At 38.8% G+C, this 27,138-nt stretch overlaps 1 protein-coding gene and 1 long non-coding RNA gene across 3 annotated transcripts in view; one reads left to right on the forward strand and one right to left on the reverse strand.

Annotated features, from left to right (window-relative positions):
* Nucleotides 1-4,054: 4,054 nt before the first annotated feature.
* Nucleotides 4,055-24,415, reverse strand: LOC118766691. Its single transcript, XR_005002613.1, has 3 exons — nucleotides 24,402-24,415; nucleotides 18,974-18,977; nucleotides 4,055-4,351 (listed from the first exon to the last, which is right to left on the reverse strand). It is a non-coding gene; the product is annotated as an uncharacterized LOC118766691 (long non-coding RNA).
* The window catches only part of LOC115221035 (protein furry), a 234,962-nt gene continuing 214,497 nt past the window's right edge, over nucleotides 6,674-27,138 (forward strand). The window contains exon 1 of one of the 2 annotated variants that reach the window (XM_029791247.2): nucleotides 6,674-6,936. Coding sequence is in view for 1 of the 2 variants with exons in the window: in XM_036510295.1 (XP_036366188.1) it covers nucleotides 7,632-7,633 (2 nt within the window). In the remaining variant the exon portion in view is untranslated. Of the gene's footprint in view, nucleotides 6,937-7,616; nucleotides 7,634-27,138 lie in introns of those variants that run through there. The other variant, XM_036510295.1, reaches the window with a different exon arrangement.

The following is a 27,138-nucleotide window of genomic DNA, read 5'->3' on the forward strand; positions in this document are numbered from 1 at the left end:
CCATGACCCAGACTTCATGAAGACCATCGTAACTGGTGATGAGACAGGATTATGGTCTCTACTCGATGTGTTCGATCATCCTGCCGGAAAATGAAAATCCGACAAGCGAACAATACACGTCTGTACTCTAGGCCTAACAACTAAGAACTGACACGGCTTACCAGCGCGAAAATTTGTACGCATTCGCAGGAAGTATGACGTCACATTACACCCCAAGGATTTTGCCCATGCGGCATTAGTTTTGGTGGGAACAAATAAAGTTTGATACTTTTTGAACGCACCTTGTATGTATGTTTTTTTTTTTGTGACCCCCTTTGGTCATGAATGACCCTGGGATTGCACCTAGAAAGTTACCCTCCGAGGCACAAGTCTGGGCAAGGTTGTTTATGCAAGACCAGTAGACGCGTCTCCACGCCACCGATGTTATCCAAGGGAATGGCAAAGGCCAATACAGGTTGGCACCAGTGACGTCGCAGCTCATTAACGTGCAAGTGGCAGAGCACTCCACAGACACGTGTACCCTTAACGTAGTTCTCGGGGAGATTCAGCGTGACACAGAGTGTGACAAGGCTGGCCCTTTGAAATACAGGTACAACAGAAACAGGAAGAAAGAGCGAGAGAGAAAGTTGTGGTGAAAGAGTACAGCAGGGTTCACCACCAACCCCTGCCGGGACCTCGTGGAGCTTTAGGTGTTTTCGCTCAATTAACACTCACAATGCCCGGTCTGGGAATCGAAACCGCGATCCTACGACCGCGAGTCCGCTGCCCTAACCACTGGGCCATTGCGCCTCCACATGTATGTATGTATGTATGTATGTATGTATGTATGTATGTATGTATGTATGTGAGCGCGCATGGCCTAGTGATTGGCTGTTGCCCACACGATCGCAACATCGTAGTTTCAATACCTTGCCCGAGTGGTGTGTTGTGTGTTTTTGAGCAAAACACTTCATCTTACTTTGCTGTGCGAAAACTTCGATACCTGACGTGTCGTACACCGTGATCAGGTAATGTCGATTTGGTGGAGGGAGTGAGCAACCGTGAGCACATATATTTGATCATATATTATATAAATAACCAAATCATTTGTGCAGGTTTGTTTAGCAAGAGAAACTGCAGAACCGTCTTTCTTGGCCTACGAGAGACCACCATCATCACGTGTGTGTGTGTACATACGTACGTAATGCATGTATGTGTGCGTATATCTTTCGCCGATGTATATCTGAGAAGGCTGTAAGGTCCGGCTAGAAAACATTAAAATAATAAAATAATAATAAAAGACAAAAGGAAAAAAAAAACGACACACTGAACGAAGTCCCTTATAATATTTGCTCTCCGCCGAATTTCACATACTTCCTTGTCACTGTCCTCATTAAAATGTTTGAACGAATGCTTGGCCTGTCCTAAACGCAGAATCAGTAACTCTGTTGCTCACAAGTTGCAATATAGAATGGTGCCTCTAGAGTGGGAGCAATACCATCGATAATGGCTGAAACTGCGTTTGACCCTCTGGCCAATAACTGGTGAAGATTTGGTGACCCGTTTCTATCCGACTGTGTATTTAGTATATGTTCGTTTGTTTATTTACTACCCGTTTTTTTTAAATTATATATATATAGGTTTGTCATATTTTCCGTTTGTTGACTTTTTATTTAATCCTATGTATATATATATATATATATATATATATTATATATATATATATATATATAATATATATATAACGGGAAGCTTTATGAAAATAAACAAAAGACGAAGGCAGGTGGAAAACAAACGAACAATTGTATTAGTATGGCGCTCAGGAAATATAAATAAACCAAGTCTTTAACGTTTCGAGCCTACGCTCTTCAACAGAAAGATACACAGAGAGAGAAAAACACAGAAAGAAGGAGAGAAAAAAAATGCGTGCAGTAGCTAACGAATCAACATGGCGATCTATACATGGCGATATATATATATATATATATATATATATATATATATATATATAGGCGCAGGAGTGGCTGTGTGGTAAATAGCTTGCTTACCAACGACATGGTTCCGGGTTCAGTCCCACTGCGTGGCATCTTGGGCAAGTGTCTTCTGCTATAGCCTCGGGTCGACCAAAGCCTTGTGAGTGGATTTGGTAGACGGAAACTGAAAGAAGCCTGTCGTATATATGTATATATATATATATATATATATATATATAATATATATATATATATATGTGTGTGTGTGTGTGTGTGTGTATATGTTTGTGTGTCTCTGTTTGTCCCCCTAGCATTGCTTGACAATGGTGCTGGTGTGTTTACGTCCCCTTAAGTTAGCGGTTCGGCAAAAGAGACCGATAGAATAAGTACTGGGCTTACGAAGAATAAGTCCTGGGGTCGATTTGCTCGACTAAAAGGCGGTGCTCCAGCATGGCCGCAGTCAAATGACTGAAACAAGTAAATGAGTAAATGCGGTCAATCAAATCGATTATACTCTGCAAATGTGACACGGTGTCTTTGTTTAAGAATCATTATAGTTGAGTCACATGTTACTCTTGATTAAACAGAGCTCTAATGAAAGCCATCTACCACCACCACTTTGTAACAACTCTATTTTCATTTGTTTTTGTTCTTTCTTTCTCCCGTTTCAAAAGTAAGAACGACGTCATCCGACAAGCGACCACCGTAGAGAATCACTCCTCGTTGACTCGTAACATACCAACTTGGTAGTAACTGTTGAATATAGGGAAACAGAGAGCTGGTTCGTTATCACGCCGAACAAGACATTTGGCAATCTTTTAGTTACAGTATCTTGATAATTAGTGTTTATTCGGTAATTTCCGTATACTTTAATCAAAAGATTGCCAGATGTTTCTTCCGGTTTCTAACGTTCTAAGTTCAAATCCCGCCGAATTTGACTTTGCCTTTCATCCTTTCAAAGTCGATAAAATAAGTACCAATTAAGCCCTAGAGTCGAAGTAACTGACTCCTCCCGTAAAATTTCACGCCCTCCACCTACAGTAGAAAGAAATGTTGGATAGCTGGCAGAAACGTTAGCACGCCGGGCGAAATTCTTAGCGGTATTTCGTCTGCGTTACGTTGTGAGTTCAAATTACGCCGAGGTCGACTTTGCCTTTCATCCTTTCGGGGTCGATAAATTAAGTACCAGTTACGCACTGGAGTCGATGTAATCGACTTAATACCTATGTCTGTCCTTGTTTGTTCCCTCTGTGTTTAGCCCCTTGTGGGTAATAAAGAAATAGGATATAGATTAAGTAAGGAGAACCGCAGCGTATGTTAAAAAAATAAAAGTAATTTATGAAAACATAGGAAATACCGAAACGAAAATATTGTTTACTATTTTTATCCACTTCAAGCACGACATAAACTTTCGTTTTAAAAGCACGTGCATTGCGAGAAGAGTTAAAAAAACAACAACAACATTCAGGTAACTTAACATTCAGGTGCTTAATTAGAAACACGTATTAAAAACAATACTAATTACAAGATGTAAAGGAGTCGGCAGAAATTTCGAAAAGATACAATGAATAAACAATATTTTATGTTCGTTTCGACAATTCAAGCAAACCATAGTATTTTTAATACATTCTCCAGTTTGTTGAAATTAACGGCGCGATCCTCCAAAGTTACCTGTTGTTATTTTTGTTGTTGTTGTTGTTATGTGGAGGCGCAATGGCCCAGTGGTTAGGGCAGCGGACTCGCGGTCGTAGGATCGCGGTTTCGATTCCCAGACCGGGCGTTGTGAGTGTTTATTGAGCGAAAACACCTAAAAGCTCCACGAGCCTCCGGCAGGGGATGGTGGTGATCCCTGCTGTACTCTTTCACCACAACTTTCTCTCACTCTTACTTCCTGTTTCTGTTGTACCTGTATTTCAAGGGGCCGGCCTTGTCACTCTCTGTGTCACGCTGAATATCCCCGAGAACTACGTTAAGGGTACACGTGTCTGTGGAGTGCTCAGCCACTTACACGTTAATTTCACGAGCAGGCTGTTCCGTTGATCGGATCAACCGGAACCCTCGTCGTCGTAACCGACGGAGTGCTTCTATCCATTGTTGTTATAGAAGTGGTAGCTATGGTTGTTTACTCCAGATTCAATAATGACCATCACGCCTTTTTTTCCCCATTTTTTTCAGTGGCACTGTGTACCGTTGACTATATTCTTTGTTATTGTTGTAGTAGAAAAACCGTACGTAGATTAATCTTGATGAAGGCATTCCAGTTCTGACCATCCAGTTTTCATTTCAGACAGCCTAATGAGTAATAATTAGTTACTGTTGTTTTGGTTCAACCTCAGGTTAAGTCTGATCCATGTCGTTCCAGCTGTGACTATCCCGTCTTCTATTCATATTCAGTGTAACTATATTATTCTTTTTGTAAGACTGTTAGGAAAATTTACCTGGTGTTTCTAGCAGAGTAAACAATCGCATAGATATTTCTTGCTGTTATTTTCTCAGTAGTGGTTATTATCATTATTTAACCCTAGGTTAGATCTGATGAAGCAGATCTATGATCAAAGACAAACCAGCTGAGACCATCCCATCTTTTTCCTATGTGTAGGAATCCGAGACAACATTATTCAACGCGTTTTTTTTTGTTTTGTTTTTTTGTTCTGAAGACCTTTGGGGTGTGTGGTTCAAGGGAGATTTGCCTGTTATTTCTAGCAAATAGAGGGACTACATACAAGCTCCAGCCTCACTTAGTTCCTGAGGTAGCGATTGTTGCGGTGTTGGCGGTTGTAAAAAAAAGTCGACAGTTCTCGTTTAGTAGTATTGGCGGTTGTTGTGTTAGTGGTAGCGGTTATGTTTTCTTGCTAACCCTGATGTTGTCACGGTGTCATGATTTAGGACAGGCGTGGGTAATCCTTTTTACGAGAAACGGACCGCACCAGACACGGCTCGTCATCAAGCGGGCCGAACCACTAAATGAAAATAAAATAAAAAATAAGCATATGTCATTTTCCTCGTGAAATTAGACTTACCATTTAGAAAGTCCCGCGGGCCACAGTTTGCCTATGACTGATTTAGGAAATATATTTCTTTACTATCCACAAGGGGCTAAACACAGAGGGGACAATCAAGGACAGACAAAGGGATTAAGTCGATTACATCGGCCCTCAGTGCGTAACTGGTACTTAATTTATCGACCCCGAAAGGATGAAAGGCAAAGTCGACCTGGGCGAAATTTGAACCCAGAACGTAGCGGTAGACGAAATACCTATTTCTTTACTACCCACAAGGGGCTAAACACAGAGGGGGCAAACAAAGACAGACAGACGGATTAAGTCGATTACATCGGCCTCAGTGCGTAACTGGTACTTATTTAATCGACCCCGAAAGGATGAAAGGCAAAGTCGACCACGGCGGAATTTGAACCCAGAACGTAACGGCAGACGAAATACCGCTAAGCACTTCGGCCGGCGCGCTAACGTTTCTACCAAGGAAATATATATATCTTTACTGCCCGCAAGGGGCTAAACATAGAGGGGACAAACAAGGACAGACAAAGGGAGTAAGTCAATTACATTGACCCCAGTGCGAAACTGGTACTTTATTTATCGACCCCGAAGGGATGAAAGGCAAAGTCGACCTCGGCGGAATTTGAACCCAGAACGTAACGGCAGACGAAAATACGGCTACGCATTTCGCCCGGCGTGCTAACGTTTCTGCCAAGGAAATATATATATCTTTACTGCCCACAAGGGGCTAAACATAGAGGGGACAAACAAGGACAGACAAAGGGAGTAAGTCAATTACATTGACCCCAGTGCGAAACTGGTACTTTATTTATCGACCCCGAAAGGATGAAAGGCAAAGTCGACCTCGGCGGAATTTGAACTCAGAACGTAGCGGTAGACGAAATACCTATTTCTTCACTACCCACAAGGGGCTAAACACAGAGGGGACAAACAAGGACAGACAAAGGGAGTAAGTCAATTACATCGACCCCAGTGCGTAACTGGTACTTAATTTATCGACCCCGAAAGGATGAAAGGCAAAGTCGACCTCGGCGGAATTTGAACCCAGAACGTAACGGCGGACGAAAATACGGCTACGCATTTCGCCCGGCGTGCTTAACGGTTCTGCCAAGGAGGAAATAATCGCTCCATCTCTAGTCATTTGTAGTTATAGTTCTGAGATTTACTACAACTACTATTACTACTGCTGAACGTAACACTGCCGTTGCCACTGTTGCTGCTGCTGTCCCAACTGAATGACTGCTGCTGCTGTTGTATCGCCACCGGCACCATCACCACCACCATCGCTGCTGCTCTGCTGCTGCTGTTGTTATCAACAGCCAGCAGCAAGGTGTGTCCTATTATTCCCGAGGCGCTAACATTGACGATTGACAACAGTTGGCAAGACAGAAAGACTTATATTTCTTTTTGTCACTCTTCTTTCTTTCATTCTCTGTGTAAATCGAGAGAGAGAGAGAGAGAGAGAAAGACAAGACGAAGCGTGACCCGGTGGCACGATGTTTTACTTTTTTTCCATTTAGTTCCGGGTACTCAACTCAAGCATAAGGGCCAATTTCTAAATCCGTCCTTTCCTACCCTACAGCCACACATATCATATATATATATATATATATAATATATATATATATTTCGGTGTGTGGTGAGGCAAATCGTTGCTAAAACCTTAATTACTTAGTATATATATATATATATATATATATATTATATATATATATATATATATATATATTATATATATATATATGTATGTATATGCGCACACACAGTAAATGTATAATACGTACACACATACTCTGTTTTCACCCGTCCCATTGTTGATTACAGACACTCGAGCTTAACACTCGATCATAAACAGTCAACCACGAACATCTCCGGACACTCTCATATCGAATGAAACTTGTTATACGGGGATATATATATATATATAGATATATACTTGTATCAAAACAACAACAAAACTTTTGATGGTAAGTGACTCACGAATTTATTTGATCATTTCCTCGATATTTCAATTGAAATGTTACAACAGAATACTTTATATTTCCTACCCGTAAGTCTTGGATAAGAAAAGCATAAAGGCATTCATTCTAGTTCCAGTTTTAAAGTAACAGATTGTTAACATGCAAAGTTCAAATATGTTTGCTTCCGTTAATATTAAATCAGTTAAGATAATATTTAACCATTGTGCAAATAGTGTCCAGTTCACCTGTTAGACTTTAAATAAACTTTAAACCATAGATCACTTGAGGATTGTTAATTAAGTTGCGAAAGATTTTTACTTTGTTGTTATTATTATTATTACCCTTCCCGTTTATGTAAAACAAGTCTGTTACCTTCAAGGATTCGAAACAGAAACTAACGGTATGGCCAAACAACAAAACTATTGATCAGGTGTTCGATGTAATGAAATGGTTATTTCCTTTCCCACCTTTCCGGTTTTGAAGTTGTTTTTTAATTTTTGTTTGTAAACTGTGTGTTTAGAACAAACTACATCGCCACTACAATAATAATAATAATAATGATAATGATGACGAAAGCAGCATCGATATTAAATTTAGATTAAAAACAAATGTAGTTATTATCGAATGTTCGATATTAAATAGTCGTTTTTATTTCCCTTCGTCTATCTCTATTTTTAGGTGGTTGTTATATTTATGAAAGAATGTGAATTTGAGGCACCGTTCTCCATTTTATTATTATTATTTGTGTGTTATTATTGTTCTTTTCTTTTCTTTTGAGACGAATTCCGTTTAAGGAAATGTCAAGTTTTAAAAATAACATAAAATAAATCAGAAAGCTGTCGAGTAAAAGATAGAGAATATAGAGGAAAGAGGGAGTGACCGATCGAAAAGGAAATGCTATAGGCAGAAAAGAAAAGGGAAACAAGAGGAAAGGAGATAAAAAAATAGGAGAAAAGAGGGAAAGAATGCAAAGTAGAAAGATACGAAGAGAAAATGAAACCAAAAAATAAAAAACAGACATACACGAAGTAAAGTGAGAAACAAATATGAACGAGAAATATACGGAAGTTGTGGAAACCCTCTTGGGTTTTTTTATTAGAAAACCTCACTTTCGTTGTATTAAACCCTCTTGTTTGTATTGTTGTTAGGGACCTATATGCCGTTATATATTGAACCCCAAATGATTTGTCTATGATTCTATAATTGTTATTGTTTTATGGCACACAGAGAAATTATTTCTTTTCTTCTGTTTAAATGTTGTTTGCATCGACGATGCATTTTAGTCCCAGCGGGGTCCGATAAATAGATGCCAGTTTAGTACCATCCCCTCCATAAATTTGTGGCTTTGTTCCAGAGATGGTAAGAGATTATATTCTAACTCTGGAAGTTTTTACTGAATTTAGTTGCATGTTTAAATCCCGCTGGAATCAGTTTGGCTTTTCATACCCTCCTGGGATCCATAATATAGATATCGGTTATAACATAGTTACATATTACATTTTAGCTGGAAATATCTCCTCTTACGAAACTTGGCTGAGTTTTGGAATAACTGTCACTCGAAATCCCATACCCACGGAAAAGGGGGAAAAAAGTTTAGTGTAGTATCTTTTATTATTTACTTGTGTCAATCATTGGATTGCGGCCATGCTGGGGCACCGGTTCGAAAGGTTTGATCGAACAATTCAAGCCTAGTACTTTGTTTTTTTTTAAGCCTTGTACTTATTCTATCAGTGTCTTTTGCCGCACCGCTATGTTACGGGGGACGTAAACAAACCAACACCGGTTGTCGAGCGATGGTGGGCGGCAAATGCATGCGCGCGCACGCACGCACACGTTTACACACAACACACGGTCTTCTTTCGGTTTCCGTCTACGAAATCCACTCACCAGGTACTTGTTGGATCAGGGCTATAGTAGAAGACGACGCTTGTCCAAAAATGCTGCGCATTGGAACTGAACGCAAAACCACATTGGTTGGGAAGCAAGCTTCTCGATCACACAGCCACGCTTGTATTGGTGTTATTGATGGTCGTTATTATGTTACGTTCATAATGACCACACTAATGCGTAAGGAACGTGGGTAGGGGCTAAAACGCTAAAAACTACACGATCAGGGCTTTTTAAAAAGATATACACTTTTCTCGCTCGTCAACATAAATCAAACAAATGAAAGAGTCTCTGTAATCGTTCGACAATTAGGCATAGCAGCTAAATCTTCCTCAAACCACATCCTACCGCTCATTAAAAAAAAGGTTAAACTGGAGTAGGTGTGTAGTAAGAAGCTTGCTTCTCAACCACATAGTTCCGGGTTCAGTTCCACTGCATGGCACCTTGGGCAAGTGTCTTACGCGACCAAAGCCTTGTGAGTTGGTTTCGTAAACGGAAACTGGAAGAAGCTCGTCGTATACATACATACATACATACACACACACACACACACACACACACACACATATATATATATATATATATATTATATATATATATTATATATATAATATATATATATATATATATATATATGTGTGTATGTGTTTGTCCCCCACCACCACCGTCACTTGACAAACGATCCCGGTATGTTTAAATCCCCGTAACTTAGCTGTTCAGCCTAAGAGACCGATAGAATAAGTACTAGGCTTACAAAGAATAAGTCCTGGGGTCGATTTGCTCGACTAAAAGACGGTACTCCAGCATGGCCTCAGTCAAATGACCGAAACAAGTAAAAGAATAAAAGATTATCGGGCAATATAGTCCTCGGTAGACAAAAAGGAGTTGGTTTCACTTGAATAAGGAAAACATTCTGTAAACATTTGAAAACTTCTACTTGTTTCAGTCATTTGACTGCGGCCATGTTGGGGCACCGCCTTGAAGTGTTTTAGAAGAACGTATCGATGCCAGAACTTATTTTTTTAGGCTTGGTACTTATTCTGTCAGTCTCTTATGCCGAACAGCTAAGTTACGGGGACGTAAGCACACCAACACCGGTTGTCAAGCGATGGTGAGGGACGAACACACACACACGATGGGCTACTTTCAGTTTCCGTCTACCAAATCCACTCACAAGGCTTTGGTCGGCCCGAGGCTTTAGTAGAAGACACTTGCTGAAGGTGCCACGCAGTGGGACTGAATCCAGAACCATTGTGGGTGGGAAGGAAGCTTCTTATCACACAGCCTGTTATTATTGATTCCTCTCTCTACACACGCACACAGGTCGGCTGTAATCGAGCGGACATATGATCAAAGGCAATCTAACCATGGCTGTCTCATCGCCTTTAAGAAGGTGTATATCTTCATCACACTTTTCAAGGATTGTAAGATATGAAGATTTAGCTGCTATTTCTAGCAGATCGATCCGTTTTATTTCTTTTATCTTTATCGCTAGGCTAGTTTTGCATGATCAGAATTATGATCAAACGCATTCCAGCCTTGACCATACCATTCCATTTTTTTTTTCCTTTCAGGTATTCGATTAGCTTATCCATTGCGTCCATCTGTTTTCAAAACAGCAGGGGACAATTTAAGGGAGATTTAGTTGTTATTTCTCGGTACACAAGCTCTATATCTGTGCCTTTCATCCTTTCGGGGTCGATAAATTAAGTACCAGTTACGCACTGGGGTCGATGTAATCGACTTAATCCGTTTGTCTGTCCTTGTTTGTCCCCTCTGTGTTTAGCCCCTTGTGGGTAGTAAAGAAATATATATATGAAAGACACGAAATAAAATGTGACATTCATATGGTTCCTAAAAGTATTAGCGATATAAATAAATAATGCAGAACGGTTTGCAAATCAGGCGCCAAAGCTATGGGTTGTATGTTCAGTTTACCCGTAACTCACTTCTTCAGTATGTTTGCTCGTTGTAAATGTCATATTTGGAGCGGGTAGGGGAAGCAAGACTCAGCAGTGTTCAAGCTTTTCTCAAGAGTATTTGTGATGTCTGCACTCGAGACAGTTTCCTGATGCTGACCTCAGCCCAACAAAAGCTTTAACACCTAATTATTTCCAGCGCACTTGACATTTTCTAAACGAAAATAGTTTATATTTATATTTTAAAGTATCATTAAAAACTTAATTACAGTGGTGCGCGCACACACACACACACGAACACACACACACACAAGTGAATTAATAAAATGTTGTAAAGAAGCTTAATAAAAATCAGATCCCTTAATTTACTCCTGTCATTCTATTTGAATGTTCCTTTTTATACCTTAATTTCTGTCCTCGACACGAAACAAAGGTGTATCTATCTATCTATCTATCTATCTATCTATCTATCTATCTATCTATCTATCTATCTATCTATCTTACTATTTATCTATCTCTATCTATCTATCTATCCTTCTATCTATCCATCTCTTTGTCCATCTATCTGTTCATCTGTCCATCCATCCATCCGTCCGTCCACAAATATACATACAAACACACGCACACACACACATACATAAATACATACATACAAACATAAATACATACATACAGGTAAGATCTGGAGACGCACAATATCGAAAACACCTAGCTGTGCTCAACTGAATTGAGCTTAGATTTCGAAGACTTTATCAAGGACTAGGTCTACAGAGTAAAGAGTGGCTATAAGAAAAACTCAGGTGAGATAATAATGATGCAGATAAACAGAATTAGGTTTGATATATGTATGTATGTATGTATGTATGTATGTCGGTAGGTAGGTAGATTGGTTGATTGATTGATTGATTGATTCAGAAGATAAACACATAAGTACAAACATATAGATATTTATGACAAATGAATTTACTTTAACATGAAGTGTAAAATATACAGAAAACTAAAGGCAGAATGCATACGAGTTTGTTTTTTTCACTCGATCTGCTAATTTTCCCTCCTGACGAAGGAAGCCGGTATTACTCTAGTATTTCGTTGCAACCATCTACTGATTGCATATCCACGACTCTTTGCACATTCCATCTGCTAATTATGAACATTACAACAATTACGTATTTCCGAACTCCCAGAAACCGACGACGAGCTAAAGAATTACGCATTCTCCCTTTAGTTTTCTATATTTTTCATATTCAATGTAAAAGTAAATTTGTTTGTCAACATATGGAAATATCTATATGCTTGTACATATTTTTCTTCTGAATATGTTTAATTTTTGTACCTAGCGTGGCCATAGTCAAAATTACTGAAACAAGTAAAAGATATATATCCCTATATATATATATATATATATATATATATATGTATATATATATATATATATACTTTATTTAAAGCAGCAAAAAATTCAACAAAACCTGTTCATCGGACAGTTTCTGCTAGAAAAAACTGTCCGATGAACGGCAACGGGAAACTCAGAGTAACAGGTTTTGTTGAATTTTGCTGCTACTTTAAATAAAGCATATTACTCTACCACTGGTATTTGAGTACTCTTTTTCCACCTTGTTTCACATTTATGTGTTTACTCCGGTATATATATATATATATATATATATATATATATATATATACACACGCACACAGGTTCATGTATATATATATATGTATACGTATGTATTCTTTTATCTGTTTCAGTCATTTGACTATGGCCATGCTGGAGTACCGCCTTTAGTCGAACAAATCGACCCCAGGACTTATTTTTTGAAAGCCTAGTACTTATTCTATCGGTCTGTTCTGCCGAACCACTAAGTTACGGGGACCTAAACACACTAGCATTGGTTGTCAAGCGATGGTGGGGGGGACAGACACAGACAGACACTCACACACACACACACATATCTATCTATCTATATATATATACGAAGGGCTTCTTTCAGTTTCCGTCTACCAAATCCATTCACAAGGCTTTGGTCGGCGCGAGGCTATAGTAAAAGACACTTACCCAAGGTGCCACGCAGTGGGACATGATGGATAGGCATATATTTTCAAACACACTCAAACACAAAAAGGCAAAAGGTATAAATTGCACACGTTGTTCATGATTTGTCAGCTACATCTGTTTCGGCCGCGTTGTTTTAGCTCATTTTGTTTATACTTGCAAGATGGTTTCATCAGGGTTTACTGTGTTGAAATAATGCATTGCAGTTTTGCAATATCTTTTCAGTTGAGCTCTTAATCATGGTGGATAAATTTTTTACGTTTAAACATCAATACCCTATACATAAGTGAGTAAGTGACCCCCTTCGGTCAGACACTGACCATGGGTTTGCACCTAGAGAGTTACCCTCTGAGGCACAAGTCTGGGCAAGGTTGTTTTTTATGGAAGACCAGCAGTCGCCCATGCATACCGGCCTCCCCTATCCACGTCACCGATGTTGTCCAAGGGAAAGGCAAAGGGGCCGATACAGCTTGGCACCTGTGACGTCGCAACTCATTTCTACAGCTGAGTGAACTGGAGCAACGTGAAATAAAGTGTCTTGCTCAAGACCCTATACATACACATATATAAACACACATAAACATGCATGTTTGCGTGTGTGCAATTCGAAGAGTGGAATAAATTTCATGCTGTTTTGGATTTGGACAGATCCATTTGTCGGAGAAGAACGTGTGTAATGCTGCAAAGGCATCGCAAAAGCTTGCTCAGAGTTTCACGTTTCCGTTCGTCGGACAGTTTTGGTTGAGAAATATATATATAAGTGCAGGAGTGGCTGTGTGGTAAGTAGCTTGCTTATGAAGCACATGCTTCCGGGTCCACTCCCACTGCGTGGCACCTCGGGTCTTCTACTATAGCCTCGGGCCGACCAAAGCCTTGTCAGTAGATTTGGTACACGGAAACTGAAAGAAGCCTGCCCGTCATATATATGTATGTGTGTGTATATGTTGTGTATCTGTGTTTGCCCCCCCCCCAACATCGCTTGACAACCGATGCTGGTGTGTTTAGGTCCCCTGTAACTTAGCGGTTCGGCAAAAGAGACCGGTAGAATAAGTACTTGGCTTCCAAAGAATAAGTCCTGGGGTCGATTTGATTCGACTAAAGCTGGTGCTCCAGCATGGCTGCAGTCAAATGACTGAAACAAGTAAAAGAGTATATATATATTTAGAGACAAACAGATAGATATGTCTTTGGCGGGGTATATGCATGTGTCCGTATATATATATACATGGTGCGGTGAATAGACTGTCGTCTAAATTACACAAACATATATATTAGGTGCAAGAGTGGCTGTGTGGTAAGAAGGCGTAGGAGTGGCTGCGAAGAGGTGGCTGTGTAATAAAAGCCTGTTTATCAACCACATAGATCCGGGTTCTGTCCCGCTGCATGACACCTTGGCAAATGTCTTCTACTTTAGCCTCGGATCCGAAAAAAGCCTTGTGAGTGGATTTGGTAGATGGAAACTGAAAGAAGCCCGTTGTATATATATGTGTGTGTTTGTGTGTCCGCGATCGCTTTGACAACAGTTGTTCGTGTATTTACGTTCCCGTAACTTAGCGGTTCGGCTAAAAGGACCGAGAGAATAAGTCCTGGAGTCGATTTGTTCGATTAAAGGCGGTGCTCCAGCATGGCTGCAGTCAAATGACTGAAACAAGTGAAAGAGCAAAAGAAAGTATAGATAGATATAAATTATGCAAATATATATATAGAGAGAGATACATATTTATAGATACACACACACACTTATTTTGATATTGGTATGATGTGATATATATATAGAGATAGATAGATAGATAGATAGATAGATAGATACATATATAGATATGATATATATATATATATATATATATATATATATATATATAGATAGATAGATAGATAGATAGATACACACACACACATATATATATGTCTAAATTACGCAAATATATATATATATCGAGACAGTCAGACAGATAGATAGATATGTGTGTGTATATATACAAGGAGCAGTGAATGAAATGTCTAAATTACGCAAACTGAAAATATCGCTGACATCACATTTTAAGAGATATATTTACCCAATTTTCATTAAAATATCTTGAAAAACTAAAGAGTAAATTTATTCAATAATATCGCAATTGGCTTCAACCACAGCCTCCAGACGACTTCGGAATCCCCTGCAACTCTTTTGGGCGGTCTCCTGAATAAATCACATCATGATGCCGTTTTTCTCACAGACGTTGGTGAATACTGCCATAATCCTTGCTTTCAGTTCATCTTTGGTGTTACAAGGAGTTTTGTTGGTCTCTCACACATAATAATCAAGGGATTTGCAGTCTGGGGAGTTAGATGGTCAGATGTTAGGAGTGGTGTGGTCGCAGACATTTTCTGACAGCCATGACTGGGTTTTCCTGCTTGTGTGGCATGGTGCAGAATCCTTTTGCCAGACATAGGGTCTTCAAGCAGGCATCCTTTTAACCCAGGACAGCACGACTTCCTCCAGGCACTTGATGTAGTCCTCTGTGTTGAGTCTGAGGCCGTGTGGGAAGATGAATAGAGCCATAACGTCGCCATCACTAATGATCACTCCAAATACCATGATGTTGACTGGATGTTTGATTTCTATCACTCTCGGTACATGTCCTCAGATTGACACCCAAACACTCTGAAATGTTCGTATTGGAGCTTCTGTGGCTGAGTGAATCGCATCATGATGCTGTTTTTCTCACAGACGGTGCACAGCTGACCCTACTATACTGTGTAGTCGACAAAATCAAAAACAAACAATGCGAATGCGTGAAATTAAAAATATAAAATGGCGACAATTTTGCCATCCTACCCTGTGGGTGTGTGTGTGTGTTTTAAAGTAAATTAAGAATAGCTGATGAAAGTCATCGAAACGATAGGAAAAAAGATTGAATACAAATACAGAATTGTAGTATTGGGCTGAAATTACAGTGTGCCTGTGACTTCGATGTTTCGCCGCGAACGGTTCATCAGACAGTCCAACTAACCTTTCTCTATGAAACTGAACTTTTAGCCTTCTGTCATAATTCTTTTCACAGCTATTATGTATTGTGTTAATGTTAATTAAATCGACACCAATACTTGGCTCATATATTAGATCAAACCACCGAGTGACGAAAGGCAAAGTCGGCCTCACCTCGGCAGAATTTGAACTCATGACTCCAAGTAACTAATACCACGAGTCTTTTAGTCTCCTTTCCAACGATACCATCTGTTTCATCTTAGCTGTTTAGAATGGAAAAGCAGTGTTGCTGCTAATGAAATTTGAATGGTGAACAACGTGTCAAGCCTGAGATTAGTTTTTCTAATGGAAAAAATTTCAGTATGCATTTTGAGTCATTTGAGGCCAAACAGAGAAATTTGGGGGTTATGAAAAGGTTTTAGTGTACGAAGAGAAAATTTAAGACGATCGTATGGTCGTAGAACAAGAAAGCTGTTGATAGTGACTCAAAATAGTAGGTATAATGAAAGTCAAAATATTTGTTATCACCGATATTCACATCTAAGTAGCACAATCAATGACCACAGGAGTTGGGAAACGTATAATCAATACAGACAAGCTTTCCTAGAAAATCACGTATCCCTTTTAGCCACGTATGGCTTTCGTCATATAAAGTATTATAATTTATAACAGTATATTATAAATTATTAATGTATTATATTTATACGTAATAATATGCAATATCATTGTGTGTGTGTACAATGCATCGATGCATTATGTGCATTAATTATAATTTTCTGTAATGTGCCCATAAGCTTTAAGTGCTTTTGTACCAAAAATTGTATGTACAAAGTTGTTTAATGCACTGTAGTTTACTTATAAGTATAAAGGGAGAAAATATCTATTGTTGCTTTGGTTGTATTTTATAGTTTTAAATCGAAATATGATTAAATCTCGATCCGCTGGAAAGAAAACAACGCCATAGTCACTTATGACTCACCCGAAACGTGCAGTTTATTCTGTAATTTATGCTAAAGAAATCTTTAGTAATAATTTCATTCGAGCTGGCATTCTTCCAACGTTTTTCTGGGAAGAAATAAACAGTCAATAGAATCGATCCTCACGATATTACTGGTGCTTAATACATCGACTCCTGTGAGATAATATGACCTGATATCATAACCACTTGGGACAAAACTAATTCTATTTAGAATATGAACTATAAGTCACAAGGGACAATACAAAATGCGTATAATCTAGAACTCTACAGAATCTACCATTTATTTCAATAAGAAATAGTAATGATGGAAATTATAGCGATAATAATGATTCCTTATATTGGTACGAAGCCATATATTTATTGGCAAGACGAATGGAAGACTAGATCTTCCCAGTACACGCCTGATATTTATTTAATCGATTTCACAAGTACACACGATGTAGTATTTTATTGCAGAAGTTTTAATTTAAAATAGTGTACACACAAATGTCCTGTGTAATTTTCTTTTGTTTCATGAGTTATGTATGAACTTGTGTTGTAAATTACCAAAGTTTCTTTTACTTTTTCTTAAGATTGGGTTTTTGTGCGGCGGATGTGCGTTTTTGTGCCAGTTGGTGTTCGGTTTCTCAAAAATTTCTCGGTATAACGTTATAAAGATGGCAGTTATAGGAAATTTTGCCGTAGGAACATTCACTGTTAAATATTTCGCTTTAAATGACCTAATCGCGTTTTTTTTTTTTCTTCTTTTAATGTTTGACGTTGAATAAAGACTTGCCTATGTGGCTATCTTTCGATAAAGGTAAAGGCATAATGAAAGTGTTTGTTCAGCAATTTCCGTAATAAATTTTCATTTAATATTTTCTTCAGCTATTTGTTTAAGTACTGTATATGTATGTGTATACACGTACGTACACAAATATAGATACACATAAACACATGCATGTATACGCAATAAATTCATAAACATAGTATTTACACAAATATACATACATACACAAAAATATATGAATCTATTCAATTTAACGGCCAGATTTTTTAATTGATTTTTTAAAAACTAAACACTTTGAAACTTCGGATACTGGTAGAATGTGTCACTGTTTACTCTTAACGTTTTTGATAAAATTTTGTAATTTAGAAGTTATTTCGTGTTAAAGCTGTCGTATTTGGGTAATTTTAACCAATCAATGATGTGTAATCAGCTGAAGAAAATGAATGCAGCTGTTTGCGAACGACGGCTGTCAAATTGAATAGATCTAAATATATAAACGTAAGTGATTCAGCTGAAAATAAAATTAAAGAAATATAAATTTTGTATGGAAGTTGCCGAACGTACACTTTCATTATCCCAGCGCTTTTATAAAACCCTTTTTTCATTTTTTTTTTTCAAACTGTTGATATAATATGCGTTCGTTCATACGGTGAATTTTCTGTATACAAAAGATGGCAACACATAGTTGCGAACTGTGGGCTTTGGCCACCCTGTGTGATAGCCAAATTGGCTGCCACCTTCTTTGAAATATTACATACCCCAACTACAGCAAACATGCTTAAAATATGAAGTGGGCTACCCTGTAGTGTGCGCTCACACCACGCTCTGCCACTGGCGTCAGATTGTTTTGAAAAGATGCAGTTAACGTTATCTAATGCACGTTTGATAGGATGTCTGTCATAAATGGGTATCTTGGAGTGGAAGAAATGAAATCATAGGGCTGGAGAGACTAGTGTGTTTTATGGTTGACCAAAATATTCGGATAATCCTTGTTGGAATCAAATTCAATAGCGTTTGCGTACCCAGAACACATATATACATAAAAACTCAGCAAGGGAGCTTCTATGCGTTCGCTCAACCTGCTAGAAATAGCAGTCGTTCCATTTTAGCAACCCCAAGCGGGGTGCAAATCAGTACAATGGGCCATGTAGTATTTATTGACAGCAAGCTGCAGCATATATGGATCAGAATTGGTTTCCTACACATGTGAGGCCTTCGGGCAACTGCCCAATAAGTCCATGTCTTCAGACAGCACTGAAGAGCAGCCAACTGTCCATCAAATCATATCTATTTTTTTTAAAAAAAGGACATCTTGTTCAAGGCAGTTTAGAGAACATAGATTGAATAAAAGATGGGATGGTCAAACTAGCGTAGCTAGAGTGTGTGCTACCCAGGGCAGTCTTTCTGTTTGCCACCCCCGGACCCCACAAAAAACATATTGCCTATAGCAGACCCAAAAGTACTGCCCCACCTAGCTACACTAGTGGATGGTCATAGCTGGAATGCCTTTGACAAGGGCTTGACAACAACATATATAGACCATACACCACAAGAGACTGATTGACTAAGGCTCATTAACTGTCATCTTTACACCTAACGTAAATCCTCGAGTATAATCCGCCATTTTTTCCCCAAAATTTTAAGGTCAAAATCCCTAGTGCGTGTTATACACGAGGTTAAAAATGAAAAATATTTTCTAAGCAATGTCCGAGTCTCTATTTGCTGTTCGGCAATGTTTATTCAGATTCATTTTGCGATGTTGGGCGCGAAAATACCTTTAGCTAAGCCTGAAAGCAATGAAGTCATAAAAGAATCATCCGTAACTTGCAGTAAGCAACATTTATTAAACGTTATTACTGTTATTTCTATTTTCTGCAAACAAAATGCACAAAAAAGCTACACGTTTGCATTATGTTATATGTACAATAATAATAAAGGACATTACCAGAAACATTTTTACAAACCAAGGACGTTATATACACCTCCTTGACTCAAATTAGAGAAGGGGAGGGGCGTATTATACACAAGGTTTAGGTTTTTCAGAGGTACAACCCCCTAAAAATCCCCTGCGTATTATACTCGAGGATTTACAATATTTGCACTCATTAACATGTGTTTCTGCTCTGATGAAGTAACAAGCTGCATGCAATCTCTGTAGAATCCCATTCAGTTTGTTTGCTGGTCCTTGTCTCATTTGTATCTCCACACTTCTTAAACCCTGCACCAAACCCCTCACTCAGATTCTCCTTACCACTGCAAATCTCTGGAATGCTCTTTCAGTCCTATATATCTTTGCATGTATCAGCCTGCAGCTGTTGAGACTTAATGTTAACTATCAACTTAACTCATCTGCAAAGGTCATTCAAGATAATGGTTACCACTCCTACTAAATAATAATAATAATAATGGATAACATCTGAAAACTTTAGAAAAATGCTACAATCTAGGTGTATTGCAAAAGTCAGCATTACTTGGAACTGCACACATATTGCGTAAAGTACTGTCTGTCTGAGGTCCTTGTTGTGACTTGACAAACAGTACAAACCCCCCGTAGACACAATATCTTTAATCAACAACTTTATGATATTGTATACTGTGTGATCATCATCATCATCATCATCATCATCGTTTAATTTCCACTTTCCATGCTAGCATGGGTTGGACGATTTTGACTGAGGGCTGGCGAACCAGATGGCTGCACCAGGCTTCAATCTTGATCTGGCAGAGTTTCTACAGCTGGATGCCCTTCCTAACGCCAACCACTCCGAGAGTGTAGTGGGTGCTTTTATGTGCCACGGGCACGGGGCCAGTCAGGCGGTACTGGCAACGACCTCGCTCGAATCTTTTACACATGCCACTGGCACAGGTGCCAGTAAGGTGATGCTGGTAATGATCACACTTGAATGGTATCTTTTACGTGCCACCAGCACGGAGGCCAGATAACTGCTCTAGCAACAATCACTGTGGTTTCACATTTTGGCACAAGGCCAGCAATTGTGAGTGGAGAGGATAAGGCTCAGCCTGCTAGAAATAGCTGTTAATTCACCTTCAAATCACCCCTTTCTATTTTCTTAAGAACACATTGGACTATTTGGATTTTGATGCACTGTGTTAAAAGGGGGGAAAAAATGAGATGGTGACATCTGAAACATTTTTGATCACTATTATCTTCTGGCTCATGACTGACCTAGGACTAAACAATAGGACATCAGTCTATTATTGATGACAGTCCAGATAATCTAGATGTTCTTAATTAACTGTTGTATTAACTTTGTTGTTCAAATACTCTTCAAAATAAATCGTAGGATTCACGGAAACTAGTGATGGTCTATTTCAGCAGAAGTTTCATGCTTGAAACATTTTTTTTTTTTTGTATTTTTTAAACTTTTTTCTCTTTACAAACAATCATAAATCTGAAGTGAAGAATAAATATAAAGCATGTGTGTGTGTGTGTGTGTGTTTTATTTGGCACAAAAACAAACAAAACAATGACCATCTGTTTCAACACAAGATAACATCAGGAATCTTACAAAGCAAATACATCTTTACAAAATGTTTACTGGAAATTTGACCTTAAAACGCTTGATCTGATCTTCTAATGTCATTCATACCTACTAAGACATTTTAGCCAAATCTGCTCCGGTTACATGCTAGGCATGTGTATATGTTTAAAAATGAATTTTATTTTTAGGGGCAAGCATGGCTGCATGGTTAAGAAACTTGCTTTGCAACCATGTGGTTTTGGGTTCAGTCCCACTGTGCAACACTTTGAGCAAGTGTCTTACATACAAGATGTGTTCAAAAAGAATCCAACTTTTTCTTTATTTCCTGCCAAAACTAATGCCCCATGGGCAAAATCGTTTTGTAGGGATGTGACACCACCCTTCTTGCACTTGCATGAAAATTTTCACGTCAGTATATTGTGTCAGTTTCCAGCTGTTATACTGACATGCTTGCTGGATTTTCATTTTCACCAAACACATCAAGCAGAGCTTTTGCATCAAGTTTTGCCTAAAGCTTGGTGATACGCAAGTTTGAACCTGCCAGAAGATACAGCAGGCCTTTGTTGATGCTGCCATGGATGAAACTCAGATTAAGGAGTGTTACAATTGCATCTGATGTGGCTAGGTCTGGTCGGCGTTTGTGAGAGATGCAGCATTGAGGATGAATGAAGCCAGCTCAACCCACCCCGGGTGAATGCTGTCTCAAGACAAGAAGAAGAAGATGTGGCCACATTTCAGTGGAGAGTGAGGCACATTCAGGCAGGTCATTCACAAGCCAAAACAAGGAGCTGGGTGAGGAGGTTCAGCAAATAGTCATGGAAGACTATTGTGTAACAATCCAAGAAATTACCCAAGAAGTGGGAATAAGCACAAGACCAGTGCAGTCCATTTTAACGGAGGATTTGTGCAAGTGGAGGGTGTTGCTGAAATTCATCCCCAAAATGCTGATGGAACAGCAGAAGCAACTCTGCGTGGAAATTGCTCAGAACCTGCTGGACCACAACCCAGACTTCTTGAAGACCATCATCTCTAGTGATGAGACATGGGTTTATGGTCTCTGCTCAATGTGTTTGGCCATCTTGTGTGAAAATGAAAATCCAGCAAGCATGCACTACATGTCTATACTCTCGGCATAACAGCCAGGAACTAATGCGGCCAACTAGTGCAGAAATTGTCATGCATGTACAGGAAGAGTGGCATCACTTCTCACTCATATGATTTAGCCCATGTACCATTAGTTTTGGTGGTAAAAAATGAAGTTGGATACTTTTTGAATGCACTTCATATATATATATTAGATAAGTGGAGGCAAATGGCCCAGTGGTTAGGGCAGCGGACTCGCGGTCATAGGATCGCGGTTTCGATTCCCAGACCGGGCGTTGTGAGTGTTTATTGAGCGAAAACAGCTAAAGCTCCACGAGGCTCCGGCAGGGGATGGTGGTGATCCCTGCTGTACTCTTTCACCACAACTTTCTCACACTCTTACTTCCTGTTTCTGTTGTACCTGTATTTCAAAGGGCCGGCCTTGTCACTCTCTGTGTCATGCTGAATATCCCCGAGAACTACGTTAAGGGTACACGTGTCTGTGGAGTGCTCAGCCACTTACACGTTAATTTCACGAGCAGGCTGTTCCGTTGATTCGGATCAACCGGAACCCTCGTCGTCGTAACCGACGGAGTGCTTCCATTCATATTAGATAAACACAAGCTTAGTGAGTATAAGGTGGAATACAAGATACAGAGTACAAAATAAGAATTCAAAATAAACGAAAGGAATTATGCAATAGTTTTATCTCGACAGCTGTTTCAGGTGAATCATGGCTTATACCATAACCTTGTACATTATATAATGAAGGCTCATAATGTCAAAGGTGCATGGGATAACACAAGCTCTTATGGATTCATTAGGCGAGGCAATGTCACCCTCATTGAATGAATGTGGCTAAATGCCAACACTATATATGTGTGTGTATGTGTCTATGTGTTTGTGTTCGTCCTTCCTACCTTTTGATAACCAGTGTTGGTTTTTTTACGTTCTCTTAAGCTGGCAGTTCAGCAAAGGAAAGTGATACAATAAGTATTAGACTTAAAATATAAGTACTGGAGTTGACTTGTTTGATTAAATCCTTCAAAGTGGTGCCCCAGTATGGCCACAGTCCAATGTCTGAAACAAGAAAATGATAAAAGATCATAGTAAACAATAATGGCCATCTCCTTTAGAATATTACAGTTAGAATGATGAGATTGATCAGTTAATGTGCTGGCAGATCAATGTCTGCATAAAAAAAAGAAGAAAATTGTAGAATGCAAACTTGTTGGTAAGGAGAATTCAGTCCAGAATTCATGCAACAATGAACTCTATTAAATGCATCAAAGAACCAGGTAGTAATATTTAACCAAATCACCTGTTCGAACAATGCTGAATTTGGTAAATGAAGAGACTCTAATTCAGAGAAGAAACTGTCGGCACTGATTTTCAGTACCCAACCTATTTGGTCGTTAAAGCGAATAGAGTTAATACTTAATCTCATTTCGTACACAATGTATTTCTTTAGAAATATGGTAATGAAAGAATTAAGAGAAATACATTTATTTTTCCTGCTATCCATCCTACTCCGTTGGGAATTATTTCAGATCTATTCAGCGCTATAGAAAGTGGGAGTTATTAAACCCCAACCCAATTATCGATCTTTGTGTTTCTTAAAGTAAGGTAACTTAATGTTGCACAGCAATTTGCATAATTGTCACAAACAGGCTTGTTTTGACATATTTATTCTAGCAATGCATTACCTGAATCTTCGGACAGCAATGATATAAAAAAGAAAAAAAACTTTAAAACCCCAAAGCTTTGTTCAAGGAAAAAAATTAGATGTTTGGAAGGTAGTTAATAAATCTTGTGATAATTTCAGGAAACTAGTCATTTAAAGAAAGCAGCAAACACATACAGCACATCTGTATATGCGAAATATATGTAGCTGAGACGAGACATCTCTAGTTTTAAGAAGACTCCTTTGGACAGTAAAGTTTTTAAATTGTTATTCATTTCACTCAGAGGAAGTTTGGTGGGTAAAAATGAAGTTGGATACTTTTTGACTGCACTTCATGAATATATATTAGATAAACACAAGCTTAATGAGTATAAGGTGGAATACAAGATACAGAGTACAAAATAAGAATTCAAAATAAACGAAAGGAATTATGCAATAATTTTATCTCGACAGCTGTTTCAGGTGAATCATGGCTTACACCATAACCATGTACTAATGTAATAAACCAATATATTTTAATAAATTAAAATTAGATCCTTCTTAAGGCATACAGTGGGGTGTGCATATGTTCTTTGGAAAACAGACATTAAACGATGATGGAGTGGCCGTGTGGTAAGAAGCTTGCTTACGAACCACATGGATCCGGGTTCAGTCCACTGCATGGCACCTTGGGCAAGTGTCTTCAACTATAGCCTTGGGCCGACCAAAGCCTTGTGAGTGGATTTGGTAGACAGAAACTGAAAGAAGCCCATCGTGTATATGTATATATATATATGTATGTATGTATGTATGTATGTATGTATGTATGTATGTATATGTGTGTGTGTATATATTTGTGTGTCTGTGTTTCTCACCCCAACATCACTTGACAACTGATGCTGGTGTATTTACATCCTTGTAGCTTAGCAGTTTGGCAAAAGAGACCGATAGAATAAGTCCTGGGGTCAATTTGCTCGACTTAAGTCGGTGCTCCAGCATGGCCACAGTCACATGACTGAAACAGGTAAAAGAGTAAAAGAAGGTATATTCATGGTGTAACTGTTACTCTAGTATACTCTATATTCTTTTCGTAATATACATTATAGTATGTGTCATAGTATTGTGCATGCTATCACTTCTTAAGGTCATCTCTACAGATTTTCTATAGAAATTATAGCCAGTGCTGAATCTGTAAACATTTCATTCTGCCATCATAATATGCTACAAAGTATATTAAACGTTATTATAGGGCAATACCATGTTCTACTGTGTTAGCAGTGCTATTACATTACTTGTTAAGGTTATCTATAGCCAGCACTGATTTAGTCTGATGTTTAATATGGTTTGTAGCATATTATGGTTGCATGGATGGAAGCACTCCGTCGGTTACGCCGACGAGGGTTCCGGTTAATCTGATCAACGGAACAGCCTGCTCGTGAAATTAACGTGTAAGTGGCTGAGCACTCCACAGACACGTGTACCCTTAACGTAGTTCTCGGGGATACTCAGCGTGACACAGAGAGTGACAAGGCCAGCCCTTTGAAATACAGGTACAACAGAAACAGGAAGTAAGAGTGAGAGAAAGTTGTGGTGAAAGAGTACAGCCAGGATCACCACCATCCCTGCTGGAGCCTCATGGAGCTTCAGGTGTTTTCTTTCAATAAACACTCACAACGCCCGGTCTGGGAATCGAAACCACGATCCTACAACCGCGAGTCCGCTGCCCTAACCACTGGGCCATTGCGCCTCCACTATGGTTGCATAATGAAATATTGTAACAAAAGCAGTGCTGGCTATAATTTCTATTGAAAAAAAATCTGTAAAATTGACCTTAACATGTGATTTAATAGCACTGCTAACACAGTAGAACATGGTATTGACTTATAAAAATGTTTAATATACTTTGTAGCATATTGTGGTTGTATAACAAAATACTTTGTCCCTACAAGTCATTAATGTGTATACTACCATGGTGTTGTTTTTCTTGTGCCCGTGTACTTATAAGGCTGTTTAACCAGTTTCCATGGCGAATAAGTGACCGAGATAATAATATTTCCGCTGAACGTGATGCCAAATGATTGCAAGGATCACAGTCACAGCCAGCCGTTTTGAGGGGAGGGGCAAGTCGACTATGTCGTCAGTAGTATTTGACTGGTGCTTTATTTCATTGACCCCTGCTGAAGGAACGAAAGATAAAGTCAATCACAGAGAGAATTTGAATTCAGAATGTTTCTACAGCTGGATGCCCTTCCTAATGCCAACCACTCCGAGAGTGTAAAAAGTCACCCTCTACACTCTCGGAGTGGTTGGCGCTAGAAAGGTCATCCAGCTGTAGAAACTCTGCCAGATCAGACTGGAACCTTGTGTAGCCATCTGGTTCGCCAGTCTTCAGTCAAATCGTCCAACCCATGCTAGCATGGAAAGCGGATGTTAAACGATGATGATGGTGGTGGTGGTGGTGGTGGTGGTGGTGGTAAAGCACCAGAAGAAACACTGCTAAGCATTTTATTTGATGTGCTAACCATTCTGCCTGCTTACCACTTTGGTATGATGCATACCATTGTACACATAGGACATGGTGAAATAGCTTCTTCTTTCTTTCTTTCTTTCTTTCTTTTTTCTTTCTTTTTTTTTCCCCTGCAAGAAGCAAGAGACTTCAACTAAGAGTTGTCAATGATTTCAATTGTCAAGTTGTTTAAATTTATATCCAAATCTGAATTTGACAGGATGTAATTATATTTCGTGACTGATTTCATCTTTTCTCTTCTTTTTTTTTTCTTGTTTGCTTTGTTTGGTTTTGTTATAGAAGCTGTGTTTTCTTTTATTGTTTGTTTATTTGAAAAAAAATTTTTTTTTTTGTTGCTTTCGTCATGTCTGATTACGTAACTAAATCGATGGCTCAGCGAAATCTAATGCTGTTATAGTGTCTTGTATCGTTGCTATACAAGACCTTTGCTAAACCTTGGCCACACCTTAGCAAACAAAGAGATTAGTTTATACAGGTAGATTTACCTGAAAACACACATGCACACACACACACACACATCTACACACAAACACAGGAATGGACCTCTGTCATATGGCAGTGATGATTCAACACACACACACACACACACACACTCATTTATACATAATTACAAACCCAAATAAGCATAATAGAAATGGATCTCTGTCATTTGACAGCGATGATTCAGTTAGTTATTCAATCAATTAAATTTTCTGGCCATTAAATTAATGTGTAAATTAACTGAGCATTCCACTGACACAGGTGTCCTTATCATCACTAGTAGTATAGCCCGGTGTTGCTCGGGTTTGTTTTCTTTTCGACCCTTTAGAATTGGAATTTTTGAAAAGTATAAATTTTGCATTATGTAGCTTGTTATTCTC

Source organism: Octopus sinensis, linkage group LG17 (genome assembly GCF_006345805.1).
Source record: "Octopus sinensis linkage group LG17, ASM634580v1, whole genome shotgun sequence".
Classification (NCBI taxonomy): domain Eukaryota; kingdom Metazoa; phylum Mollusca; class Cephalopoda; order Octopoda; family Octopodidae; genus Octopus; species Octopus sinensis.